The sequence below is a fragment of the Amphiura filiformis genome, chromosome 2 (assembly GCF_039555335.1).
Source record: "Amphiura filiformis chromosome 2, Afil_fr2py, whole genome shotgun sequence".
Lineage (NCBI taxonomy): Eukaryota > Metazoa > Echinodermata > Ophiuroidea > Amphilepidida > Amphiuridae > Amphiura > Amphiura filiformis.
The window spans coordinates 59,826,743-59,854,228 of NC_092629.1; the positions used below are offsets into that span (position 1 = coordinate 59,826,743).

The 27,486-nt window shown below is 36.9% G+C and overlaps 1 protein-coding gene across 1 annotated transcript; it reads left to right on the forward strand.

Moving 5' to 3' along the window:
- The first annotated feature begins 11,499 nt into the window (after window positions 1-11,499).
- Window positions 11,500-21,878, forward strand: LOC140146476 (carbohydrate sulfotransferase 14-like). The gene is made up of 6 exons (XM_072168337.1): window positions 11,500-11,711; window positions 15,749-15,801; window positions 16,263-16,385; window positions 17,179-17,275; window positions 18,367-18,419; window positions 21,202-21,878. Exons 4-6 carry the CDS (start codon window positions 17,179-17,181, stop codon window positions 21,748-21,750), a joined length of 699 nt encoding a protein of 232 aa, XP_072024438.1. The 5' UTR covers window positions 11,500-11,711; window positions 15,749-15,801; window positions 16,263-16,385; the 3' UTR covers window positions 21,751-21,878.
- Window positions 21,879-27,486: the final 5,608 nt, after the last annotated feature.

A 27,486-nucleotide genomic window follows, 5' to 3' on the forward strand; every position in this document is an offset into this window, starting at 1 on the left:
ATGCTCAGCATAATTTTATGCATAAAACGTAATCGCGCATATAATTTCGTGCAACAAAAACCGGTGGACCATCATCACCTATAGAACCTATCCAATATTAAACCGGAACGGTATTACTATTGAAATGGCGGAACAGATTGGTGGACAGATTGTTTTGCTAAATTTAATATGGACCGTCCCACTCGATTTGTGAAAAGGTCGCGAACCCTTTTGGTGGACCCAAGTAACTGCCTAAAATGAGGCAAAATTGAAAAGAAATGGGGTTTTAAATTGAACTTTGGAATTTGAAAAGTTAAAATCATATTGGGTCTAAGGCTGTGCTAACACTTTTCTTTGATGACTTTTAATTTTTTCAAATATCTTAAAAATACAAGAATCTAAGCTAATTGAGCAGACAGTAGTAATAGTATATTGTGTGTATGCACTTTATTCCGTAATCAATAAGTATGATAAACAAACACATCTCTGGCACATCGGCTCATGGCACAGTCGTATAGGCATTAGACTATGGATAAATAGATTGTGGGTTCGAACCCCAGGTAAACCGTTGTAGAATTTTTATTCTAGCAATTTCTTTTTATTTTATTAAGTAAGAGGAAATAATAATGGTAATAAACTCGTGTTATATCTAGCCTCATAGGCATATACTTACATGTATGTACAGCGTGTCCCAAAAGTAACTTAATATTGTGAATTTGCCCTATCTCAAATATTTCCTACTTCATACCAAAATGGATAACATATTCACATAGATTGATCTTGTAGAATTATTCTGATACCAAAAACAGCATTATTGATGACTCCTTGACCTTACTGTGCGACTGTACATATGTGTGTATCAAACCCACAAAAGCAAGCTCATATGTTCTTTGTTCAAGCACATGAATGATGTGTTTCCCTGAACGAAAGAGTTGGTTCACTCACTGCACACGCTACATTTAGGTATGAACATTCATGGATTACACGGCCTAGCATAAGCATGACTGCTGATTATAAATTATAATTAGGATATATTGACAATATTAAACTTTACTTTAAAACAGTTGAAGTGAAGATGAATTTCCTATAGATCAACGGATTCAGATCGTATGGTTCTTTGCCGAGACAAAGTCGGACAAACTCACTCAAGCAAAGTTTAAGGAACATTTTAATGTAAATTATGCACCCGGCTGAAATACAATCCAGCAACTAGTGCAGAAATTCCTATCAACGGGATCTGTTCATGATCTACCTCAGGAAGAACAGGAAGATCGGCTACAAACATCGATGTCATACGAAGAGCGGTGGCGAAAAGCCCAAGACTATCAGTACGTCGACTTTCAATGGAGAACAACGTACCGCGTACAACTGTTCATCGAATCCTCAGAAAAGATCTTAAGCAGTTTCCATATAAAATCCAGAATTCCAGATAAAGCACAAAATGAAGATTACGCATTGAAAACAAACAACAAACAAACAATCAAACAAACAAAGCAAAATTAAACAAAACAGATTTTAAAACGATAACACGTTAAATCGTGTATCACGTCTCAAATGACGAGACTTATTTTGCGTTTATAATAGTAGGTTTTACGGTACGGTAGATATCCGTTAATTTCAAGCCAAAGGGTCATGACCACATAGGCATGTTTGGTATCATAACATTTCTAAAAAAATTATCTACATACTGCACAATTTTTGTAACAACACTATTGACCCAACGCAAGTTATGGCCAGTTTACAATGTTAAGTTACTTTTGGGACACCCTGTACTATGTGTTATCGTACAGGGTGTATCAAAATGATTGGTACCGGGCTATGTGACATTTTCAAAAATATATCAAAAATATATAATTGCTAATTAATATTGTTTTTGTACTATAAATAGAAAGGGGCATATGTTAACTTGTTGATCTATTAATCTGAAGTTGATAGGTTGATGCATCTGGGAGCTATTGTCATTTAAACGAAGATCGACGTAATCATGGTTTGACTTACACAACACAAGATGAATAGGTTTACTGCTTGAACCATTTATTGCATACATACTCTTCAATATCTCGCCTCAGTATACATAACATAAAATTGCTTTACACATGCTTTTAGAAAGATAATTCATGAAGTCCCTGCCTTACGACTCTGGCAGTGTGAGGTGAAGCCCTATCTTGAAAGAACTTTTAACACCTGGAATGGGTCCATTCTGTAACTGCCCATATCAAATTTTGAAGCATTGCAAGTTATAGCATGTTTGCATGGGATACGCCTTGCTCTTAGAAACTGTCTCCTAAATCTTCTCTGCACTTCTCCATAGCTTATGAATGCACACTGAAGTGTGGAATACTATGGAGCCATTCCAATAACTTTTACCAGGTCTATACTAACCTACACTGTCTACAGTCTATAGCCATTCTGACACACCATCTACTTAGTAATCTCAATAATACAATTTAAATTACCGCCCTGGATGGTGTTGATACACAAACTTCTTTCACCCCACCTAAATTATTCAAGTCAATAATATTACTCTCAAGCAATAAATATTGATTATAACATTTATATATATTATGAATGAAGAAATAGGCAAGGAAAATATTAAACATTTCTGTGATTTTCAACATATCATCCTCACAAGGTATTTGCAGTAAAATAGAGCTTTGAAAATGGTGCGTTACTGATCCAGCGTTACGATGAAAAGTGATTAAACACCTACTTTCCTTTAGAATCATGTAACATCTGAATAGAATGTGCTATCTTTATTATCTAAAATTCTTAGAGAAGATAAAACTACTATAATTACAAATATTTAAACAATTTACCCCAAACTGGTACAAAAATAGTAAAATAATTCGGCAAAAAATGAGAAGTCTTCGGTACCAATCATTTTGATACACCCTGTATTGCTTCCCATTATGGTTGCAGAAAGAAATTACGCGTGCGTTTTTTTTGAAAATTATGAAAATATTTATGATGTTAGTAAACAACTTTCAGGAAGGGTTTCTGATCATTTGAAGCAGAAATAATGAGGTAAAATGAAAGAAAGCATTTTTTTTATATTTTGATCGCTTAATGTTGTTCTATTGAAGATAATTAAAGTTGCTCTAGACAACGAAACGCTGATTCCAATTAGATGTATGTCTGGGTAGGGTGTAAGGACGGTGTAAAAATTACAAATAATATTATGCCAAAATATCAGGTTTGAAATTCGTAAATTATGGCTGGGATGACGCTATCTCATTTTTTTAATATGTACGCATAAAGAAAAACATTGCAAACGTGTTGCATAGAAATATTTTCAAATGATTAATACTGACGGGCCTACACACATACACCACAGGCCTAACAGAACAAGAGAGAGAAAAAAATCAAAATGCTGTAGGATTCGAACCTTCAACCTATCGCATTTCAAACTATACGGCGATAACACTAGACCATCACAACCTGCTGTACCATACTCCATACTCGTATCTTTTGCATATCAACAATAATAATTATTTTTAAAAGTTCAGTCAAATGAGGTGATATTAATTTTTATATTGACTTCAATATTTTGTAAGTCAATGCAGTATTTTGCTTGAATAAATAAATATCACTGGAGTCAACTGGACGATTCTGACGATTATTATTCGATATAATGGACAAGGCCGGCTGCTATTTTGCTAGTGACACTTGACACGCACGATTGCGACACCTTTCCAACCTACGACTCGTTCGATTATTCCACCAATCATGTTCGCTGAAAATTTAATACAAGCTCACGTTAGCTAATATCAGGTGCGGATCCAGGGGAGCGGAGGGCGCGCGCCCCCGTAAAAATAGCAAAAGTAGGAAAGATGGGCCCCCCGTAAAAACGAGAAAAGGGAAAGGAGAGAAAGAGAAAAGGAGAAAAGAGAAGAGAAAGGCGAGAAAAGAGAAGAGAAAGGTTAAATTGCGCGTAATTGAGTCCTTCATTTTGCAAAATTTTCCCCTCAGACACACCTACGTATGCGTAAACAACTGGCCGTTTTTGCTTTTGTTCGGACACCCGTACACTTTAGGCCTATATTGTTTTAAGTAATAACTGAATAATAATGATTAGGCCTACAGTAATAATGAATAATGATAATGTTCCACGAATGGCTTCGATTGGGCCTTCATTTTCACACATTTCCGAACTTTATCTAACTAAAATTTTACACAATAATACTTTAATAGTGTCAAAATCGTCCACCAAATGGCTTCAACTGGACCTTCTGTTTTGCACAATTTTCCAACTTAGACACCCCCTGCGTATGTATAAAGAAGTTGTCCTTTTCTTTATGCTTTGGATACCCGGAACTTTATGTTTAAAGCAATTGAATTTATACAATAATATTGAAAACTTGTCCACGAATGTGAAATGAGCCGGCATGGTCATTTCACAAATTTTCCGCTCTTTAAAACTCAAATTTCACACACAATATAGTGTCAAAATGGTCCACCAAATGGCTTCAATTAGGTCTTCATTTTGCAAAAGTTTCTCACGTCTGAGGGGGCACATCCCCCTCAGACACCCCCTGCGTCGCGCAAGCAATTAAATTTATACAATTATAATATTGAAAACTTGTCCACGAATAGGAAATGAGCCGGCATGGTCATTTCACAAATTTTCCGCTCTTTAAAACTCAAATTTCACACAATAATAATGTCAAAATGGTCCACCAAATGGCATCAATTAGGTCTTCATTTTGCAAAAGTTTCTCACTTCTGAGGGGGGCACATCCCCTCAGACACCCCCTGCGTCGCGCAAGCAATTAAATTTATACAATTATAATGATTGAAAACTTGTCCACGAATAGGAAATGAGCCGTTATATTATAATATTGAAAACTTGTCCACGAATAGGAAATAGCCGTTATGGTCATTTCACAAATTTTCCGCTCTTTCAAACTCAAATTTTACACAATAATAGTGTCAAAATGGTCCACCAAATGGCTTCAATTTGGTCTTAATTTTGCAAAAGTTTCTCACTTCTGAGGGGGCACATCCCCTCACACACCCCCTGCGTCGCGCAAGCTATGACGCCATGATGACGCTTCGCGGCCATATAGTTCGTCGCCCTCTAGAAATCTCATGTATTTTGCACCCCCCGTATTTTTTTCTCTCTGGATCCGCGGCTGAATATCCATCATTACAGAAAAGCATACGATCGACGGTTACTAACTGTTGTAGATAAAACCATTTTGGTGATCGTGAAATGCAATTTTCTCAAGTTCCCGGCTACTTTGGACATATGTTCAAGCTTCTTTATTTTCCGAGGGGGGGGGGGTACTCAGTACAAATGACCATACGGGGACGTGCCGCAAACATGGATAGCATTTTCAGCCTTCTGGTATATCAATGACCCCTTTTTCAAAGCCTATTTTGGTATATGTATGGGTCCTTCACAATTTTCTCAATTTTTACGGAAAACAGCCCAATTTTTCCATAATCTAGCCGAAATCGAAAAATTGGTATATTTATGGGTCCATTTCCAAAATCTCAGCGGCACGTCCCTACCAAAACCAAACTTGAGTACCCCCGGGTCTTATCCGTGATCATGGTACGTAATTTCGTAATTTAAGCACAAAACGACCCGTGTCTCCTATTTCTGGGAGCTATTTCGCTAAAACATGTCTGCCGGCCAAATTTTCAACATTTAGTTACGTAACCCGTGTTCACCAACCCGTAAAAATTTTCTATCGAACAAAAGAGGTCACCAAGTTGCCGTCGTACTGCTACTAGTCATGGTAGTCTACAAATGTTTTAATTTATGATAATCATGATCATATAATAAATTGATATCAAATGAGAGATTTTATTTTTTATTAACATACTGACATTATCAAAAACCGTCGAATTGGTCTCAAACGTGCATGCTGGTATACCACAGTTAATCAACAGTTTTGTGATCAGGCCCGTACGCAGGATTTCATTTGGGGGTTGCTGATTTTGAAAAAGTGGACCCTTTTTTCCAAATTTTGTGAAAAGTGGACTTTCTTCATAAAATTTTGACCTTTTTTGTCCAAAAAAGCGTAAAAACCCTGATTTTTTGGCTCGCTACGCTCGCAAATTCTGAAATTTTTGGACTTCTTGTATACTTTTCCTAATTTGGGGGGTGCGTCGTACCCCGCACCCCCCTGCGTACGGGCCTGTTTGTGATGATTTCTCCGGCAAAACGGCAATATACCGATTTGGAACACCTTATGGCTTTCACCTGATACCAAAATCTTGCTGGGGATAAGTGTTATCTGTTGTTTTTGTGTCAGTTCCTGCAGAACTGACACCTTTAGTACAGGTTTGACGATCACGTGACAAATCGAATCTGTGACGTCAATGTTAATATCGATATCAATTTAAGGCTGTTCTAGTTAAATTACATACCCATTGGCATTTTGGCTGTACCATTTAATTTACATACTCAACATTTCCCTGTGCACTTTAATAGTCCACGAATTGATCCTGATTTGCATTGTCGTATAGAGTTATATTTTGTACACAACAGGGATGTTACTATTGTTTTAACTAAATGAAGCATACTTTTGCTTTTATCCTTCTTTGTCCTTTATTAATTATAAATTAGGTGATTTAATTAATATAATTCTTTGTTTCAGCGACCCAGGGTAAACAGACAAACAAAAACAAAGGTCAAAATCCTTCAATTTCTGTGAAAATTGAACAAAAAGTACCCAAATCCCTACATTTTATATCTCCCTGTGTTATAGACAAATTGTATACGTCACATTTAAAATCATTTAAAATGACTTATAAATTGCCTTATGCTATAATGGGGTCTTATACATTTGTATTGTGTGAACTTTGTTTTTAAATGCCTTTGGCTTCCAGGTTAGTTTCTCGGAGCTGGTGAGGTGTATCTGGGTTTAACTAGGGTTTAACTTGGTAGGGTGGTGGTAAGTGGCTGCCCTAAGGGAGTGTTCAGAAATACTCTGGTGGGGGGGGCTGGAAAATATGTAGGGGGGGTCAAAATTTTTAGGAGTTCTGAATAGGGGGGTTAAAGAAGTTTTGGGTGTATGAACAGGGGGGGTTAAAAAGTTTTTCGGCACGTAGGGGGGGGGGTGTAAAATTTTTTCGCACGCTGCGCGCGCAAACGTTCCCATATTAAACCAGAACAAAAGTACATTTGATCCAGTGTTAAAAATTGTCGTCTATAACTTAATTTTCAGGTTTGTGTCAGTTCTTTCTGGTCAGCTCTTTAAATCACTAAAAGCTGCAATATCTTTGCTCTTCTTTAGTGTTGACAATTTTTACAATAATGTTTCATGTAGTACAGATTATTCATTTATTATCACTGATATATACAACTAAATCATGATGCATTACAATTATAGGCGGAAGAAGCTTGGAGAACTGGGGTTTTTTTTTTGGGGACATCCCCTAAAAATCCTTAAAGAAGAAAAAATAAAGCAATAATTGCCATGTGCAACTTTTTAGCACATCGAAAAGCACCATGTTTTGGGCCCAAATAGGGTAAAATTGCAAAATTTTGCGCTTCACGATCATGCGAACTGGCCCATCAATTTAATAGCAAAACACAGCATTTCGGCAGTAGTGTAGACAGGGGGCGAAAGGGCCCCTGACAAAAAATGAAAGAGAAAAGTACCCCTCTGACAAAAAATGAAAGAGAAAATCTGGAGGGCAAAGAAAAGGAGCAAGGAGATCGACCCTTTTCCATATAAATTCAACCCGATCATGGGCCAAAATAGTGTAAAATACAAAATGTTTGCACGCTGTGTGCGCACATTGTCACAATAAAGGCATTTTCATCCCATCATGGGCGAAATACACCATTTTTGTACGCGTTTTGTCCCAATAAAGCCTTTTTTGAAGCTCAAATACATGTACAGTCTCTCTGAAAAACAAACCGGTATATGTATTTGCACTTACTGCAATTTATTTTCTCGTCTGTGCCCCCGAAATTTTATTCATCCCCCGACCAAGAAAACTGGCTACGCCCCTGTATTTTGGGCTAAAATAGTCTTGTTTTTGCGCGCTTCGCCGCAACAAAAAGTCCCAGTAAACATAGGCGTAGATCCCGGGGGGATGGCACATTCAATCATCCCCCAATGTTGACGCTTGTATGTGTGTTTCTGACCAAATTAAGCTCATATTTGGCCATTTTTTGCCCCCAAAGTACAAATTTTTGCGCGCTTCGCGCGTATGCAATCCACTTTTACATCAAATTTCAATCGTTTAGCTTCCAAATGGCAAAAATTTTAGCGTGCTACTAAAAAACATTTCCACAATTCCACATATTTTATATCAATGACATGCGTACAATTTCATTACACTTGAATACAAATTTCAGTATCATTAATGCCATTTGAATGGTAGTAGAATTGAATTAGTAGAATGGTACATTATGATGGGGGGGGGGGGTCAAAATAGTTTTGAACCTATATGAGGGGGGGTCAAAAAAGTTTTAGGTCCATTAAGAGGGGGGGGCAAAAAAGTTTTGGGTTCGCGCAGAGGGGGGTTAAAAATTTTCGACATGAAAAAAATATTTTCCAGCCCCCCAAAGTATTTCTGAACACTCCCTAAGACTTGATGCAATTTTGGCGCAAAATATGCAAATTAAGTAGCTAATTTGCATATTTAACTTAAAAATAGGGTTTTTTTTGCCATTTCGAAGAACTGGTGAGGCGTATAGGGATATAACTTGATGAGGTTGTGGTAAGCGGCAGTTTCACCCCGGGCAGTTTCACGGAGCTGGTGAGGTGTACTGAATACACCTCTGGGGGTATAACTTGGTAGGGTGGTGGTAAGTGGCTGCCCTAAGACTTGATGCAATTTTTGGCGCAAATTAGGTAGCTAATTTGCATATTTAACTTAAAAATTGTTTTTGTGTGGTTTTTTTTGCCATTTCGAACTGGTGAGACGTATAGGGATGTAACTTGATGAGGTTGTGGTAAGCGGCAGTCGTAAGATCCGATGCAATTTTTGTCGCAAGATATGCAAATTAGTCACCACCCCAGCAAACACAAAAACGTTTTTAAAACGTTTTAAATAAGTTACATTTTGGCTTTTGGTTTAGGTAAAAACGTTTTGATAACATTAAAATGTCGGGTTATATAAAGGTCATGATAACGTTTTAAAACGTTTTGTATGAAAACACACTACAACAATATTTTTAAATGTTTTCAAAAATGTTATTGTAAACTATTTTTGCAAACATTTTTGCCAAATATTGTGTCAATACTTAAGGGATCTAAAATGAGCGTTTATTGCGTTTCGACAGTATTTTTTGTGGGACATGAGAGCACCTCAGACTTATCGAATTGCATTCTGAATACGAAGCATGTCTTTCTGATATCAAATAATTTTCATTTTTGAAAATCACAATATAATACAAATTTTATGACAAATTATAAAAATTTGATATTTTTCAAATTTTTGATATATAACAGTACTCGAAGTAAATTATACAAATCTAATGACATATTCTTAAAGTGTATGTAGCTGGGAGGAAAAGCCGACGATCAATTGAAAATTTTGACATTTCATATTGAAGATATGGATTTTTTTCCCAAAAAGACCTAATTTTTGTTGGTGTTTTGGGAAAAAAATCCATATCTTCAATAAGAAAGGTCAACATTTTCAATTGATCGTCGGCTTTTCATCCCACCTACATACACTTTAAGTATAAATCATCAGATTTATAAAGTTTACTTCAAGTACTGTTGAATATCAAAAATATCAATTTTAATGATTTGCCATAAAATGTGTATTAAATTGCGAATTTCAAAAATCAAAATTATTTGATATCAGAATGACATTCTTCGTATTCAGAATGCAATTCGATATGTCTGATGTGCTCTAATGTCCCACAATAAATACTGTCCAAACGTTCATACCCCAGCCCTTAAATAACATTATGTTAAAATATTTGAACCAAGCAAACACAGAAATGTTCTTAAAATGTTTTTTCCAAAACCTTTTAATAACATTTAAATGTCGGGTTATATAAAGGTCATGAAAACGTTTTTAAAACGTTATTGAAAATATTTTGGGCAAACAATTTTCGCAAAATATTTTTCAACCCCCAAAAAACATTATGTTTAGAATGTTTTGTATCAAGTTTTCAAGAATGTTTTTGGAATGTTATTAAAACGTTTTTATACCCTTTATATAACCCGATATTTAAACGTTTTCTGTAAAACATTTTTGTTTGCTGAGCAGTAGATTATCAAAAAATGTTTTTTAAGGTTATGAAAACGTTTTATACTCCTTTATATAACCCGACATTTAAACGTTTTCTGACAACCTTTTATGACCTTTTGCGAATGATGTCGAAAACGTTTTGTGTTTGCTGGGACATTTGCCTATTTTTTTATTTGTCGAATTGCTTTTTCGGAACCATCTTTAACATTACATTCAAATAATAATTACATTGTAAATGGGAACTGACACCAATTTTTTCAGGAATATCTTGTTTACATTGTCATGATTGTGTATATTCTTTGTGTGTAACTATTTGTCAGTTTCCATTTGTAAAAATAAAGTTGTCCTTTTTATTGAAAAGAAAATGATATTCATTTGAGTTATTATTCCTAATCTCTGATATGCTGTTCCGAACGTAGTAAAAAAAGTAGTATACGGTTTGTCACGTCACGTCACGTGATTATTCGGATATTTCTTTGAGTAAGAAGTGGAGTCAAAATATAGCATAAATCACTCAAAAAGGCATTTTCTAATCAAAATTAAGCCTGTACCTCTCATTTTTTAAATAAAAAATCGAATGTGATTTTAAAAGATTTGGGTTTTTAATTTAGGTTTCCCAAAATCTGGCAGGGGGGAAGATTTTTTTTTTTTATAGGGGGCGGGCAATTTTCTTTTTTGTCGCGTTGAAAGGGAAGGGGGCAAAGATTATTGGCACGACCAGAGGAGGACTCGCAATTTTTTGCAGACCATGTTGAGAATTTACCACCCCGGGGGTACATAATTGTTGCACCACCCCATATACCTATAGGGACGTTCAACGTTGCGTAAGTTGCCCGGGGTAAGTTGTTGAAGTTTTTTGCACCAAGTGTTGGTCACGAGGGACCGTTCACAAACACTTGTTGGGGGCGCTGATACAAAAAAAATATTATTTATCGCAATTTATTTTTCAGACCTCAAAATTTTCAGGGCCCCCTTTTGACATGAAAATTATGGGTCAACCCCATAGAAAAGCATAGGCCTATATTAACTCTATTTTCCTAGGAAATTTTTTGGTCATTTTTCTCATTTATTGGAAGCAGTTTCGAACTATGTGGAGTGCCCCCCGGCCTGGAGTGGAGAAAGTTTAATTTCTTTGTTGTGGGGTGAAGATTTATTTTTATCAAAAAAAGTCAAATATGGTGCGTCCCTACCCTAGGCCCTTTTATATCATGTTTAGGCCTACAGCTGACCCCCAAGTTACTAATAAGTTCCATATATATAAGCTTATATAGCACCTGCGTAAATCCGTCGTGTATTTACGAAATTTGACCCTGAATTAAACCAGTGTGTTGAGAATCTGTGATTGAACGTGGCTTTGTGGTGCTGGCATGTAGGGAGAAGGTTGAAACACAAGCTATCTGCGAACCTACACCATGTTATGCTATACACAAAAGCATGTTGTATTTCAGCGGCTGGATCATCATTCTATAAACCTAGGCATATGGCTCTGAAAAAGTAACACCTTTGGTATTTAAAGGCCCTTATCAAACCTGTTGTGATGTTTTAACTTATGACATTATGTAAGTACAAATTTCCATGCTCTTTTCCAAAGTATTTGGGTAGTTTTTTTCCGCATAGATTTCCAAAATAGTATGACACGTGTGTACAAGATTGAATAAATATCTACATACTGGTAGTGCCAGTATAGCCGAGTATTATAACATGCATGATGTGTATTATGCTAAACCAAAGTTGGTTGGTGAAGTCTGGTTTGAAACGCATTCCTGTTTTCCTGGCTCATCCACGTCATTTTAATAAACCTAAAAATCTCTCGAAAAGCACAATTTTAATCAAAATGGGTGATCCTTTGGAGCTTTTTGGCAAAGAAATTAAAATATTAATATCAATTTACATTGTTCCCGAGCAGATATATGTGGTACAAAATATTGTATACCCTAGGAGCTCCCAGGGTTGTGAATTATTGGGGGGGGGAATATTTTTGGTACAGACATGTAGATGTTTTGGGCACCGCCGTTTCTCAATTACGCCCTAAAGATGTAAGAAAACGTTTATAGGAACACGTTCAAACATGCAAAATTAATTAGAATCTACTAAAATTCTTTTTAGATCTGATATCACACATTATTGCTTTAATTTGACACAATGAAAGCAAGTACAACAACGAGTGCACGCTGTAGGATGCTCCGACGGCTTTTAATCACCGTTTTTTTCCTGAGCGTAAAAACATGTTGAATACTAGTACATTACTGTAGGCCCCTACTAGTATATTGCCGACTTTTTACCATGTTAACCAAAATGTAATCTGACATATAATTCACAGTTTGATGTTATTTTAGAGTAACATCCCCTTCAAGAAGACGCGATATCAAGATTATATGACGTGGGTATATTAACCACACAAGTATCTGTGGTATAAGGCCTATACCAAATTATCCTTATGACCCTTGTTCTTTTTGTCTGTACATGTTTCCGTTCATAGACGAATTAAAACCATATTATAACATTTTCATACAAAATAGATTAGCATTTCTTTGCCATAAAATGTTAGTTTTTACTGTCAGATATATCCCCTTTTATTTTTGAGCCGAACAACTACGGCAGAGCAAAGAAAATTGGAATTTACTACCAGCGCATATGTCGCCAATACGTACCACTCCTTCGGTCATGTTATGGTACGGCCCTTTGTTGTGTAGATCACCGTCGCGCACGCCGTGTATGTACTGTGTGTTATGAACATGCGTTCGACTAATAATTCCATCGTAATAATAAAACGCTGATTCAGGCGTTTTATTCAAAATCTCGGATTTTGACAAAACTACAGCACCTAGAGTCTTGATTTTTTCAGGGTATATTGGTTTAATAAAGTACAATATAATCGTGTAAAAAATTAATTTTAAAAAATCAGTGAGGGCGTCCTCCTCAGCAAATGTTATAATATGGCTTTAATATGCGTTGTGCTTGCATGTTTAGGATTAGCCTAAATAACCTTGTATCCTTGGTCCTGGTTCAGACTATGCCGGTCCCGGGGACATGCCCCGCTCTTTGTCATACATAAATTCTCACAGCCACATTTCCCTAACATAAAGGCTCTTCACTGTTAACCGCCCGCGTGCAAAATTTGAAAATTGCAAAATATTTAATTATTTTACTTATATTTTGCATTATGTCCTTTAAAAGTACTTTTAATGACTTTTACTTACTACTTTCTAACAATAATATCAACAATAATGATAAATAAACAAACAGCATAACTGCACCTTATACTATGTGTAAAAGTAAGCATAGTAATAAAATAATTGTATCTGTCGATCTGTCTATCTGTCGGGGGGAGGGTGTCTGTCCGTCTATTTTCTCGGATACAAGGGGTCGCACGTTCCTCAAACTTTGTGGGTGGGTGGTGCAGCTTGACCCCATACAGAACAAGTTTATATTGGTTAGTGGGTCACCCAAGGTCATCTAGGGGTCATCTGAGGTCAAATTAGCAAAAACTGTCGCATGGGCATGAAACTTGGTGGGTACAGTGAACATTTAGAACCAAATATTTTGAAGGTCATTTCGGGGTCACCCAGGGGTCATCTGAGGTCAAATAACTTTTAAAACTGTCGTATGGGCATGAAACTTGGTGAGTACAGTCAACATTTAATTTAGAGTCAAATTTTTGGAAGGTCATTTTGGGATCATCCGGGGTCACCCAGGGGTCATCTGAGGTTAAATTACTAAAAAATGTCGCATGGGCATGAAACTTGGTGGGCACAGTCAACCTTTAGAGCCAAATTTTTGAAAGGTTATTTCGGGGTCATCCAGGATCAGTTGAGGTCAAATTAGTACCGGTAAATACCGTCGTATGGGCATGATACTTGGTGGGTACAGTCAACATTTACAGCCAAATTTTTGGAAGGTCATTTCGGGGTCATCAGGGGTCAATTTAGTAAAACTGTCGAATTGGCATGAAACTTGGCTGGTACAGTCACCATTTCGAGCCAAATTTTGGGAAGGTCATTTAGGGGTCACCAGGGATCATATGAGGTCAAATAAGTAAAAATTGTCGGATGGGCATGAAACTTGGTGGGTAGTTACTATCAGCCATGTAATCGCGCCCAGCCGAGAACCGCCAAATACGGGTAACCGCCTAGTTAATAATTAAAAGTCATCTCGCCCTATTTTTAAAATCTTGAACAGTTAACTCGGAATCCATTGTGAAGGGCCTAATATGATTTTTTAAGGGAAATTTAGTTTGGCAGAGGTGGGGCTCGAACTCACGCCGCACGCTATCGTGAATTCTGAATGAGCTTAGACCGCTCGGCCACATGACTTGTTGGTATCCATCTTGAAACTTTTTTGAACATAATTATATAAATCGCAATTTCAACATAGGCTTACCACGTGACAAGCAAAGACAGAAAACGTACCATATTTTATTTGCTTAAAAACATGAATGTGTATTAATAATAGCGCTCAATTGTTAATAACTGCGTGTTCTACATACAGAAATCCGACAATAAATGGGCCTCTCATACATGCACATTGCACAATACATTATATCGATTTTGACTCGCCGCGCGGCTGCATTTACTACTCCTATATATATACATATGTCAGTATAATGGAGCCTACCATTTTTCATGTATACACGGTCTGGATTTTAGCAATTTATAGGAGAATTCCACGTAGGTCCCCAAAAGTTTCTTCCAGGTATTGGTAATTAGATTCCCATAAAGACGAAACAGTAATTTTTAGTGGGGACCTACGTAAATATTACATAAAACTTTCACCATCAATTCATTGTTAATTTCCACTAAATTCAGAAAATATTTTGGCGTATATAAAATTGAAATAAAATTCTCTGCTTTCTAAACCACATAAACTGTAGCACCATTGGGTATCACGAATCGTCATATATGATGTACAGTTGATATTCAGATATGTTTTATATATTATGATGCTTTAGTTTTTACACAAAAATATTTCATTGAAAACCCTCCCACTCGGCTATTTTAAAAAGGTAATCAGGCTTCCTCAGCATGTGCAAGAAAATATCATTAAAAGTTTCGTTATTCTAGCAGCCTTTTAGAAATACTGGTGAACGGCGTCCACTGCTGTAATGTATGCCTCTCAAAGACCCCTAGTTTCGAACTGCTGTCCGCACATCCCCGTCACTTCCCCTGACCCCCCCCTCCTGACTGAACGATTCTGATTTTAGAAACTACCAGTTTATTGATCGCGAAAGCCCGAGTAAAATATCATGGGAAGCTAACAAACAGAGGGAGTATGGTGATTGAAAATATCAGATTTGGAAATCTATCAATTGTGCATAAATTAATATAAATTATCAGAATTAAAGCTTAAATGCAATAGCCAGAGTATGCACAATGGGGAAGTGGACTACGGAGAAGTCTAGGCGCTGGTATATAGTAGGCCTGCATTTGATACCCGGGGGTTGGATATAATATAACATGAACTATTAGGCCAAATAAAAAAAATAATTCGTTTCGCGTCCGCCTATACCTCCTCAGTTCTCACTTTCTGGGATTATTATTATCATCATTATTATTATCATCATTATTATCATCATATCAATTTTGTATAAATTTTGCAGATACTATTAAAGGACACTTAGCTACAATGCATTCATTGTGGACAACCAAAGGGGTGAGTACTGTATTAATATTTTAAAACACAATTTTCAGGCAATTTTACTGCTATTACTGGACCTGCAGTAAGACATTTTGTAGCAAATCTTGATTTCATGCAATAATATTATTCTATAATTCAAGACCGAATTTAAAAAGACTAATTTGCGTCTGACGTCAGGGCAATGGCGCGGCGTGATTGGTTACTGTCCTGCCCTGTACGCTAAATAATACATACCAAACCATAATTAATTCGCATTTTGTAAAGTTGACATCATTTACATATGGAAAACATTCACCGCAATGAAAATAATAAGTAGTATAAATTTAAAAGTAACAGATAGCAAGAATTTATTTGTTTTTATTTTTAACATCGATAAAATTATCTTTAAATATTTAAGAATAAGAATTAAAATAATAAATTCAATAAGTTATTTTTGTCTAATTTTTCTCCAATTCTCATTCTAACTATTACTATAGGAAGCCATGTCAAAGGTCACGATGAAACATGTTGTAGGCTGATGATGATGATGTTTTCAGCCAATGAACATCGAGATATATCTAGTACTTATTTAGCGTCATACTCTCATTCCAACTATTACGGTACGGCTATTATACCAAGGGTCCATTTCACTAAACTTTTAACCCTCCCCCCATTTTGCATCCCCCCCCCCCCCCCCAACAAGTGTTTGTGAACGGTACCTAAATCCCTATTACCATTCGTAAGTAAGTTTAGTGAAATGAAAACGGTTATGATATAGTCGTAAGTTATGGACGATTTCGAGACTTACGAAGCTTCGTAAAGTTGAGTGAAATGGACCCCAGAGAAGTTAAATTAATTATGGGAGGGGAAACTAAAAATCGTATCTGAATTAATTTCCCATCAATATTGCAACTTTGAAACAAACATCCAATCCAACCCAACCCCATCCCCCAGTAGGCAATGAGGATAAAGTGCCTTGCCCAAGGACACAACACGTTGGCACGAGCGGGACTCGAACTCGCAACCTATGGATTATGAGTCTGGCGCCTTATCCACTCGGCCACACGTGCTCCCGCAAAATAATAATAATTGATCCTGAGGGAATGGTTGCACTGAGTGGATCTCATTATCTCCCACATGTCTGGACTATAGGAAATACACAAAGTCAACTAACGTACACACATAATGTGCCCTATCCTTTACCACGGGAGAAAACTACAGAAGAGAACCAACTCTAGTCATTTATGTGGATCCATATCGTTGCCTTTCTGTATACAGGTCAAATTCATACTGTTAACAACAATAATTTAAAAAATGTCAGGTAATTAATTTCCGTTTCAAACTAACTTTCAAAAATTATAACACCTTTGTTTAGATGTCTCTTATTTTTGATTATTGTCGTCTTTATTTCAGATGTTTATCCGTCGGGCGAAGAAGCTCATTATTGTTGCGGGGATGTGTGCGGTGTTCTATTTTTTGTTTTTGTTGCTCCTTAACATTAATGAACTAGGTAAGTATTACTGTAAAGGACAAACATGCCCACTTCAATCACGACTTCAATACACTTTGATTATCAACTGCCGACTAACTGTTTGGTAACTCTGTCGTCACCTAAAGAAAGCAGTTGTACCAAAATGCAAGTGAACAAACATGCTCAGTACATTATGGCAAGGAACTTTGAATTATGGGAAGGGTAACTGGAATTACGTCACGATTCAAGAACACGTAGGTCTAGACAACAAGCGCCATCTTGCAGGAGGCTAGAGTTCATAGGGCAAACGTTAGGTCACCCACGTGTTGTAATACCGGTAGGTAAACACACTGATTTGTTAAATATATCCAATATGACCATGATGACACAAGGTGTGTGAAAATGACCACGAAGCGGGCATCTCGTCGCAAGGGGATGTCTAAGGAGGATTGGCCCTTCGGTCGTTTGAACATTTTACCAAATGAGCGCCAAATGAAGGCATTTGGTGGACAGTTTTTTACACAATTCTTGGGTAAAATATTTGTTAAACGTGTAGAATGTTCAAAGCAATTGCAGTTTGCAGTTCATTACTATTTTGCGTTTTCTTTTCTGTCGCTGGCGTACCAGATTCCAGGGGTTAGACATCAGTGTAGGCAAAGCTTTTAACCGGTCAGGCTTACGAGGACAACTGCGCAAAATGTGGAGGGGACATGCCTCCCCGCCCCTTCCCGGGATTGACGCCCATGGCATGGCCACAAGTAGGCCCAGACCCACATTAAGTTAACTCCTCACTGCCTCTGTGCGGAGGCTGAGCTATAGACTTGAACCACTTGTGTCACTGTCAATTGCAATGGTCTCCAGTTTGGTTTGACATGTTGGAGGTGTTGAGCCTGTGTTCGTGAATAAATATATACCAATTCATCATTTGACGTAACTGGTCGTAATCCCATAAGCCGTTACAAAGACACGTAGAATGCGTAGATCATCATTGCGCACGTTGAACTGCTCGAGCGTGCGCAGTAACGTTTACTTAGCCTAACTTTCTTTGCAAATGGTTGTTGGAATTACTGAATGGGCAATTTATTATTATGAATACATTCCTTTTGATATTTTTCATTTCACGTGTCCAGATGCTCATACTAAAGATCAACGAATCCGCTACGGTGCTTTCAAATATGACATGGTAAGATGAACTTTACCTGTTACCACTTCCACCACGCAGTCGTAACCACCACCACCACCCATCACTCTAATTAACACATTCGATCACACCACCACCGCCTGTACAACAAGCACCACCACTACCCGATTCACCACTGATGTCGGCACGCCAACTAAACTGCTACTAAGAATATCTAATAAACAATTAAAAGTGACATGAAACCCATATTATTTCATTTCATATTATCATAATAATCATATCAACCTTCATTCATCTTACAGCAAATTGCATGGAAATTACATACCGTATATCTAATAACAAACGAACACCATCATGACCATTAGAACCTAATAGTAGATTTTCCCAATCCTCGCTTCCCTAGTGTGCTTCTGTGGCTCAATTGGCAGAGCGTCATGCTAGTAATACGAAGGTTGCCGGTTCGAATCCGGCCAGATGCACTGGTTTTTTTTTTCAACGTTTATGTGCGCTGGCTGCCCTGTTTCAAATCCCAGCTCTGCCTATTTTTTTAAGGCTGGGAAAACTTGCAATATCTGGCGCGCAATCTGAGCTAGTCCTATTCTGATGGCCGTGTCTCTTACAGGCACACACCCTATGGCTCGTTTTATCTTTTCAGTTTCCGTAAGTCTATTGTTCAGATACGAAAACGCAAGGGATTTACCGTCGTTTTATCTTTTCAGTTTCTGTTTCCGTATCCGTAATAGTTTTTGTAAGTCATTGTTATTCTGAAGTGGTAGTCTCCCAGGTATGACCAATCTTTTATTCTAGCCTTTTGTTAGTTACTGAAAATTTGAAGCTCGTGAATTTCAGTTTTCGTTTTAGTAAGTTATATTGATTTTTTACATAAAACCTTGAGATGTGCGGTTGGGTGCCAATCTAGACAAAAGAAGAGTCTAAATTTTACGGTCCTAAATTCGCGGTAAATTGTACGGCTTCAATTGACATGTGTTTGGTGTATATGCACTTACGCCTAGACGTAAGTGATTCGTAAAAAGTCTTGCATTGAAATATATACTAACCATGTTGCCAAGTTATAAGCAAAAGTCTTTCATATTGGCGATGAAACGAGCGTCTAAAATAGTCAAATATCTCCCAATGAGGCGCGTACAAGTGGTGATTTAGTAAACATGTTTTATATTGAAATGCAATACAAAAGAATTGCATTGGAGCAAAGATAATTTATTCTATTCATGGCAAGCTAATCTGATAATTGGTTGGGCCTATATGCAAAACTCGGGTTCATTTTAAATGTTTATTTTTGCAGAGCTTATTTTCAGTCATAAATTTCGCGAGGGGGAGGGAGGGAGAGAGATACTTAAGTTGAGACTGAACAAGCGAGAGTGGGAGGGGGTGAGGAAGAAAGAAAGGAGAGGGAGAAACGGAAAGACTAGAAAGAGAAAAACTCGAGAGTAGAGAGTAGGGACCGAGGGACCGGGGAGGGAGTGGGGAGACTGATCATGGAGGGGGGGGGGAGGAGGAAGCAAAATAGGGAGATAGACATTGATACGAGGGAAGGGCGACACTGTGGCCCTGCACAAGTGCATTGGGGTGCGATATGCTCATAAGCGGGCCTTTTGTGATTTTAGAGCTTATTTGCAACGTTTTTACAGAAAAAAGTGGACTTTGTCATTCTAAATTCTTTGGCATGCATCAAAGACGAAGGGCGCTAGGCCATTAAAAACAGCAGTGTTATCTCTCCCGCTTTTATTGACATAAGCAACTGCCTCTTTTGAAATAAGCTGATTGGTACTTCAAAAGTTAACAATGAAGTCATGTTACAGTAAACTTACTAAATCCCTTGCGTTTTCGTATCTGAACAATAGACTTACTCTCGCTTGTTCAGTCTCAACTTAAGTATCTCCTCCCTCCTCCCTCCCTCGCGAAATTTATCAGTATGATCCATGACTGAAAATAAGCTCTGCAAAATAAACATTTAAAATAAACCGAGTCTTGCATATATAGGCCCAACCAATTATCAGATTAGCGCATGAATAGAATACATTATCTTTGCTTTGCAAATTCTTTTGTGTATTGCATTTCAATATTTGATTATTTAAATCACCAGTAGTAACATAGAACTGAAAAAGATAAAACAGGCCTTAGTAAGTTTACTGTAACTGAAAAGATAAAACCTTGCCATAGTAAGTTTACATTGTAAGTCTTGCATAGGCCCAACAATTCATGAATAGAATACATTATCTTTGCTCCAATGCAAATTAATTGCATTTCAATTAAAACATGATTACCAAATCACCAACGCGCCTCATTGGGAGATATTTTTAGACGCTCGTTTCATCGCCAATATGCTTATAACTTGGCAACATGGTTAGTATATATTTCAATGCAAACTTTTTTACGAGCCACTTACGTCTAGGCGTAAGTGCATATACACCAAACACAAGTCAATTGAAGCCGTACAATTTAGCGAATTTAGGACCGTAAAATTTAGACTCTTCTTTTGTCTAGATTTTTCATCTCAAGGTTTTATGTAAAAAATCAATATAACTTACCAAAACGAAAACTGAAATTCACGAGCTTCAAATTTTCAGTAACTAACAAAAAGGCTAGAATAAAAGATTGGTCATACCTGGGAGACTACCACTTCAGAATAACAATGACTTACAAAAACTATTACGGATACGGAAACAGAAACTGAAAAGATATAACGACGGAAAGGAATCCAAACCAGGTTCACGTCCTCTTTACAATCCCTTAACAACTACAATTTGTGTTAAACATAATGTGCTATTTTACTTATTGCAGTTTGGTATCTTTTACTCTGCAGGATGACATGAGCAGTATTGTAAAGTGGGAAAAAGAGCAAGCAAATCGTGTGCACACAATGCGGGAAACTTGCCGGTCCCTTTCACCTAGTACTACACCATTGTCACAATGGCTGAAGGTGCACCATGCACATTTACGTCATATACTGGTCTCCGACGAATACAGAACTCTTTACTGTTACGTACCTAAAGCTGCTTGTACGAACTGGAAAAAAGCTTTCCTTTATCTCAACGGCATGGTTAAGAACGAGGATGAAGCGAGACTTTTTGCTCATAAGAAGAAGACTAACTTAGCTAAGTATTCAGAGGAGGAAGCGTTGTTTAGGCTGCAGAATTATTCGAAGTTTATATTTGTTCGTAATCCCATGAGTAGAATTCTATCAGGATATAGAGAGAAATTTGCTCTCTCTGAGAGGCGAGGCAGAAGAAATTGGTCTGTCAATTTAGGAAATGTGATCCACTTCCAATTTAGCAACCATACTCTGACTAACTTCAAAGATATGCCTTCAAGTGGATTTAACGTCTCGTTCAGAGAATTTGTGCGATTTTAGGCTCCAAACGAGCGAGGTTTGACTTACAAGGGTCGGAACATTGGCAACCAATGACTGATCTGTGTTTTCCTTGTCGCGTTCAGTACGATGCTATCGGGAAATTTGAAACTTTTGATTTTGATGCGAAACAAATATTACGTACTTTGAAGAGAAATGATTTACAGAAAATAGTTTTAGAGAAATCGGATCATTCGACTGGGTCATCTGGTGATGACATTCTACGAAAGTATTATTCAGAGTTAACACGGTCTGAAGTTGAGGGTTTAAATTGGAGATACGGGAAAGACATATCTTTGTTTGGATACGTTCCATTTAAATAGTTTCCATTAGCGCATGCGAATTACTGGAAGAGCGCGCGTCTGTAAAGTTTTATAAAATAGAAATTCCTTTTGAAAAAGCTCCCAATGGGAATTTGGGTGTGATATGATGAGAAGTAGCCGTTTGGATGTAATTTTCTTCTTTGAATGAATTGTAACAACAATGAAAGTTTATAAAATGCAAGTGGGAAATGTGTAAAACGGTGTTCACCCATTGTGGTTCCGCCATGTGCGAGGAGAGCCTCGATCTTGCAGCATGCATGAATGAGAATTGAACCAGTCATATAACATTGCGTAAAGTTATGTAATTCTTCCTTTCATGTCATGCCAGTTCGAGGCTGTCCTTCCTGTCATGGCGGTACCGTGCAATAGGCGAAAACAAACATTACATTCCCAGCAAACACAAAAACGTTTTAAATAAGTTATATTTTAGGTTTTGGTTTAGGTAAAAACGTTTTAATAACATTAAAATGTCGGGTTATATAAAGGTCATGAAATCGTTTAAAACGTTTTGTATGAAAACACACTACAACAATATTTTAAAAATGTTTTGGAAATGTCATTGTAAACTATTTTTGCAAACATTTTTGGCCAAATATTGTGTCAACACTTAAATAACATTGTGTTAAAATATTTGCACCCAGCAAAAACAGAAATGTTCTTACAATGTTTTTTACAAAACGTTTTAATAACATTTAAATGTCGGGTTATATAAAGGTCGTGAAAACATTTTAAAAACGTTATTGTAAATATTTTGGGCAAACATTTTTTGCAAAATATTTTTTCAACCCCAAAATATCATTCTGTTTAGAATGATTTGTACCAAGTTTTCAAAAATGTTTTTGGAATGTTATTAAAACGTTTTTATACCCTTTATATAACCCGACATTTAAATGTTTTCTGTAAAACATTTGTGTTTGCTGTGCAGTAAATTACCAACAAATGTTATTTAATGCTATGAAAACGTTTTATACCATTAATGTACCCATTATATAACCCAACATTTAAACGTTTTCTGACAGCCTTTTATAACCTTTTGCGAATGATGTCGAAAACGTTTTGTGTTTGCTGGGTTATGCCTAATCATGCTAACTGTTTTCGGACATATCCACCAATTAATACACCGTACAGTTATCACGTTACCATTTATACATGTAAACCTGGTGTCTTGACACCATATTTAAGGGTCAATAAAAGAAATCAAAGGAAAGAGAAACAATCTAAAAACACAAGCTAAGACACAAAGACATGCTATTGCTAAATTATGTTTTACAAGTCCAATAAGTAAAGCCATATTATAACATTTGCTGAGGAAGACGCTCTACTGAATTGTTAAAATTCCCTTTTTACACGATTAAATTGTACTTTATTAAACCAATATACCCTGCAAAAATCAAGACTCTAGGTCCTGTAGTTTTGTCAAAATCCGAGATTTTGAATAAGACGCCGGAACCGGCGCTTTATTATTACGATGGAATTATTAGTCGAACGCATACACGATGTTCATAACACACAGTACGTACACGGCGTGCGGGACGGTGATATACACAACAAAGGGTCGTACCACAACATGACCGAAGGAGTGGTACGTATTGGCGACATGTGCGCTAGTAGTAAATTCCAATTTGCTTTGCTTTGCCGTAGTTGTTCGGCTCAAAAATAAAAGGGATATATCTGACAGTAAAAGCTAACATTTTATGGCAAAGAAATGCTAATCTATTTTGTTTGAAAATGTTATAATATGGCTTTAACTCACGTTTTAGACGTTTCACCCCCGGTTTCATCCTCCGATCGGAAGATTTCATCAGTAATGCAACAGTCCTACTCTTATCTCCAGTGATGAAGGAACATATTCACTAAATCATGTATACCACCAACTAAAAAGGACTGAGTAGGAGTGTTGCTGGTTCGTCGCATTACGGAAGATTGAACGTCTAAAACGCGAGTAAATTTTTGGACTTGATATCTAACAATCCTGGTGAACTTATTCCAGGAGACAAAAAGACATGTCCTCCAGCAAGTCATATCTCAAAACTGGCTTCAAAGACTTGTCGAGACTGAAGTGTCTTGAATGAAAACATGACTTGCGTTTGAGTGTCTTGCATAGACACGCATCCCTTGTACGGTTGCCAAAAGATTGCACCCATTCGATATTAGTATGTACCGTACGTAGAATAGAACCAGAGGATGATTTAAGGAAGCCCCATCACGCACTGCGAAAGTGTTATCACTAGAGTTACAACTGCCACTTTACTTTTCAAATCCCATTGAACTCTGTGCAAAAGATGTTGTTTAGAATTGTGCGTGTGTCATTATTACTTGGTCGATTTCATAACAAAAGTGATGTGTGTTTAAAGGATAATTCACACCTTCTGTAGATACATAAAATGTGAAATCGACCAGCATCTTTACAGCGTTTTTTATGTAAATATAACTGTACAAATTCAAATTTAACCATGCATTTCTATGCAGCATAAACTGTAAATACAGTGCTTAGGATTTAAACACTTGCCAGTAAACTAAACACGTTTAAAGTCTAAGCACAAGTATTTTTTGTGTTTAAATCTGTGATGCATCTTTCCTCTACATGTTTAGATTGCAAACATTTGAAGTTCTAAACAGTTGGTAAATATTTACGTGTTTCGAAGTTTGACACTTCCAGTTACATGTTTAGGATTTAAATGCATCGTGAATACATGAAAAAAATGTAAACACAAATTAGCTAAACGTTTAGTAGAAAACATGTTTACAGTTTTGACGCCTATTCAAAAGATGCTCGTCAAACTGTAGGACACCCGCTTCGAAGAGTAACACTTCCAGTTACATGTTTAGGATTTAAACACGTCCATGATTTAAATACCGCGTTTTTGTCGTACGTGACATAAAAGAATAATTTCGATTGGTCAATCAGACGCAGCTCGCAGACGATTTTGACAAAATTCGATCTTTTGTGCCGTAGCCGAGAAGGAAGCAATACGCATTTTGTATCCTCAGTCAAAATGGAAAATCCTTTCATTAATTTGCTCGGAAAAGAAAGGTCATCTATGGAAGAGGTATGGAGAGAGACAAGCAGAGTATTTGGGAAGATGTTGGAGAGGTATTGAAAGGTAAGACGGCTTATGTATTGTTATTTTCATGATTTCATATGAACGCACACGTACCGGGACTCGCCATTACATGATTATGATCATGATGTTTAAGCTTAACAAATAACAATCATCTTCTTAATCTTCGCTTCATGGTTTCGTCCATTGCGTCATACAGGGTGTCCAAAAAAAAAGAGGCCCCACATTGCGCCCTCTTTTTCTCCTATTTCTGAAAAGTTGATCAAATATATTTTGGTATGTAAAGAAACCTTCAATCGTTAGCTTTAATAAACCAAAACAATTATTTCAATCGGCTCATAACTTTTGAAGATATGTCCTTTTAAAGAAATGTATCCGTTTTTCACTCTGTCCACGGAGGAGGTTTGGCTACTTCAAAGATTGAAAAGTGCATATACCATGCATGAATATAAAACATTCCTCGCTGATAACTTTATAAAATAACAACTTTATTTAAGGGAATGCGCTTTACCGGTGGGCTTATGGGTTATGGATTTTGTTAAGTGTCATTAATTTGGGCGAAATTGATGTGGGATGGGACTTCTTTTGCTATACTTGCAATTACTTATGTTTTTCTCGTTTCTTGCTTTCTTTTTATTGACAACATAAGTCATTTCTCTTTTTGGAATAAAAGGTAGCCCTGAAAAGGGCTGTTTAGTTTGTGTTTGGTTCTTTTGAAGTGAGTTTACTGTGCTGCTCTGCCCTCTACCTGGTTGCCTCCGTGACGAATACAGGTTTCAGAATTAGTTCTCATTGCATTAATTGCGTTGCGTACCATCCTTAAGGCCTTGTGCGCCGGATACTTGCGAATCCCGGGGGGGTACTCAAAAATTTTTGGGTAGGGGTGTGCCTCCGAAGATTTTGAAGTAGGACCCATGGCTATACCACTTCAAACCTGATTTTTACTACCGATGCATATACCAACATAGAATAGACACCCATGACTATACCAGTTGAAAAGACAAAAATACCACCCATTGATATACCAACCCCATATACTGACCCATCCATATACCACTACCCGGTATACGTTTAGAATACCGTAACAAATTTTCATATCATATTTCTTATTTACTGTATTTTGTATTTTTTATTCAATTTATCAAGGGTCTATCATTTATTAATTATTTTGTTTGTTAGGGGTAGTGCAATAATTATGTGTACCACCGGGTGGTGAATTATAGGGGGGAAAAGTTTTTTTGGCAGGCCAAAGCCTGCAAAGGGGGGGCAATTTTTGGCAGAACATTTTGAGAATTCACCACCCCGGGGTACACATAATTGTTGCACCACCCCTTATTTTGATTTGTAATGAATACAAATCCAAAATATATTTATTGTTGTTTTGTTTTCTCAGTTTCATAATTTATGTTCGTTTGTCTTGTAGGGGCCAATATCTAGCCTAGTTCGTAACAAGTATTGTGTAGGAAAAGATGATTCTTGCACTTATTTAGATTTTATTTAACAACATACAAAAACCACGAAAACAGTGGCGCAGCCAGTGTCCCCCCCGCTCATCATGACCGTTGGTTCATGCAAGGCAGTCGATTGACGGAAGATGTCTGTGAAAAAAAAATTGTGTGAGCAATAGTAATATTTGTACCCTGCATGGTGAAAGAAGAACGAAAAAATAAAAAAAAAAAAAAATTAAATAAATAGAAATTTTGAACATGAATTTTTTATTTATATTTTTTTTGTACGGTACCTTTTTTCTTTCCACTCATGATTTATTGAAATTTTAAAAGAATTTAATATTCATGCATTTCTGTTCAATGCCATTGCAATTATCATTGAATTATCGAACCAAAACAACATCAATTTGACCCATGCATATCGATCGTGTATGATCTTGGCAGTGCTGTCGCGTGTCATGTCAGCTGAATTCGGCACCAAAAATAAAACTCAACTTTACACTAAAACTTACCCGATTGTTGAAAAACCTATTTATATGATTTGATGCATTAAAAAATCGGCAGTTACTTTACTTCAATTTTGCGATCCCGAGTTCCGAGAGGCAAAACTGACTTTAAAAACAGCGATGAAAAAATTGTTGTTGCAACTTCGATACCGATAATATTTCAGTGATTTATCAAAACTGGCCGGGGTAAACAGAAGTAGTGCTGGGATCGCATATACTACACCGGAAGAGTGTCGCCATCTGTTTGCAATGACAACTCAACGTTTGCTAATCGGACTATCAATTGATTTGCCCAGCTCTGAATTTATGGTTCTGATTTGCCTTATTTGGATAGCGATGTACCTTATTTGGACACGACCAGACAATTATTTTCGTAAAATTCATGCAAGATTTTCGACCC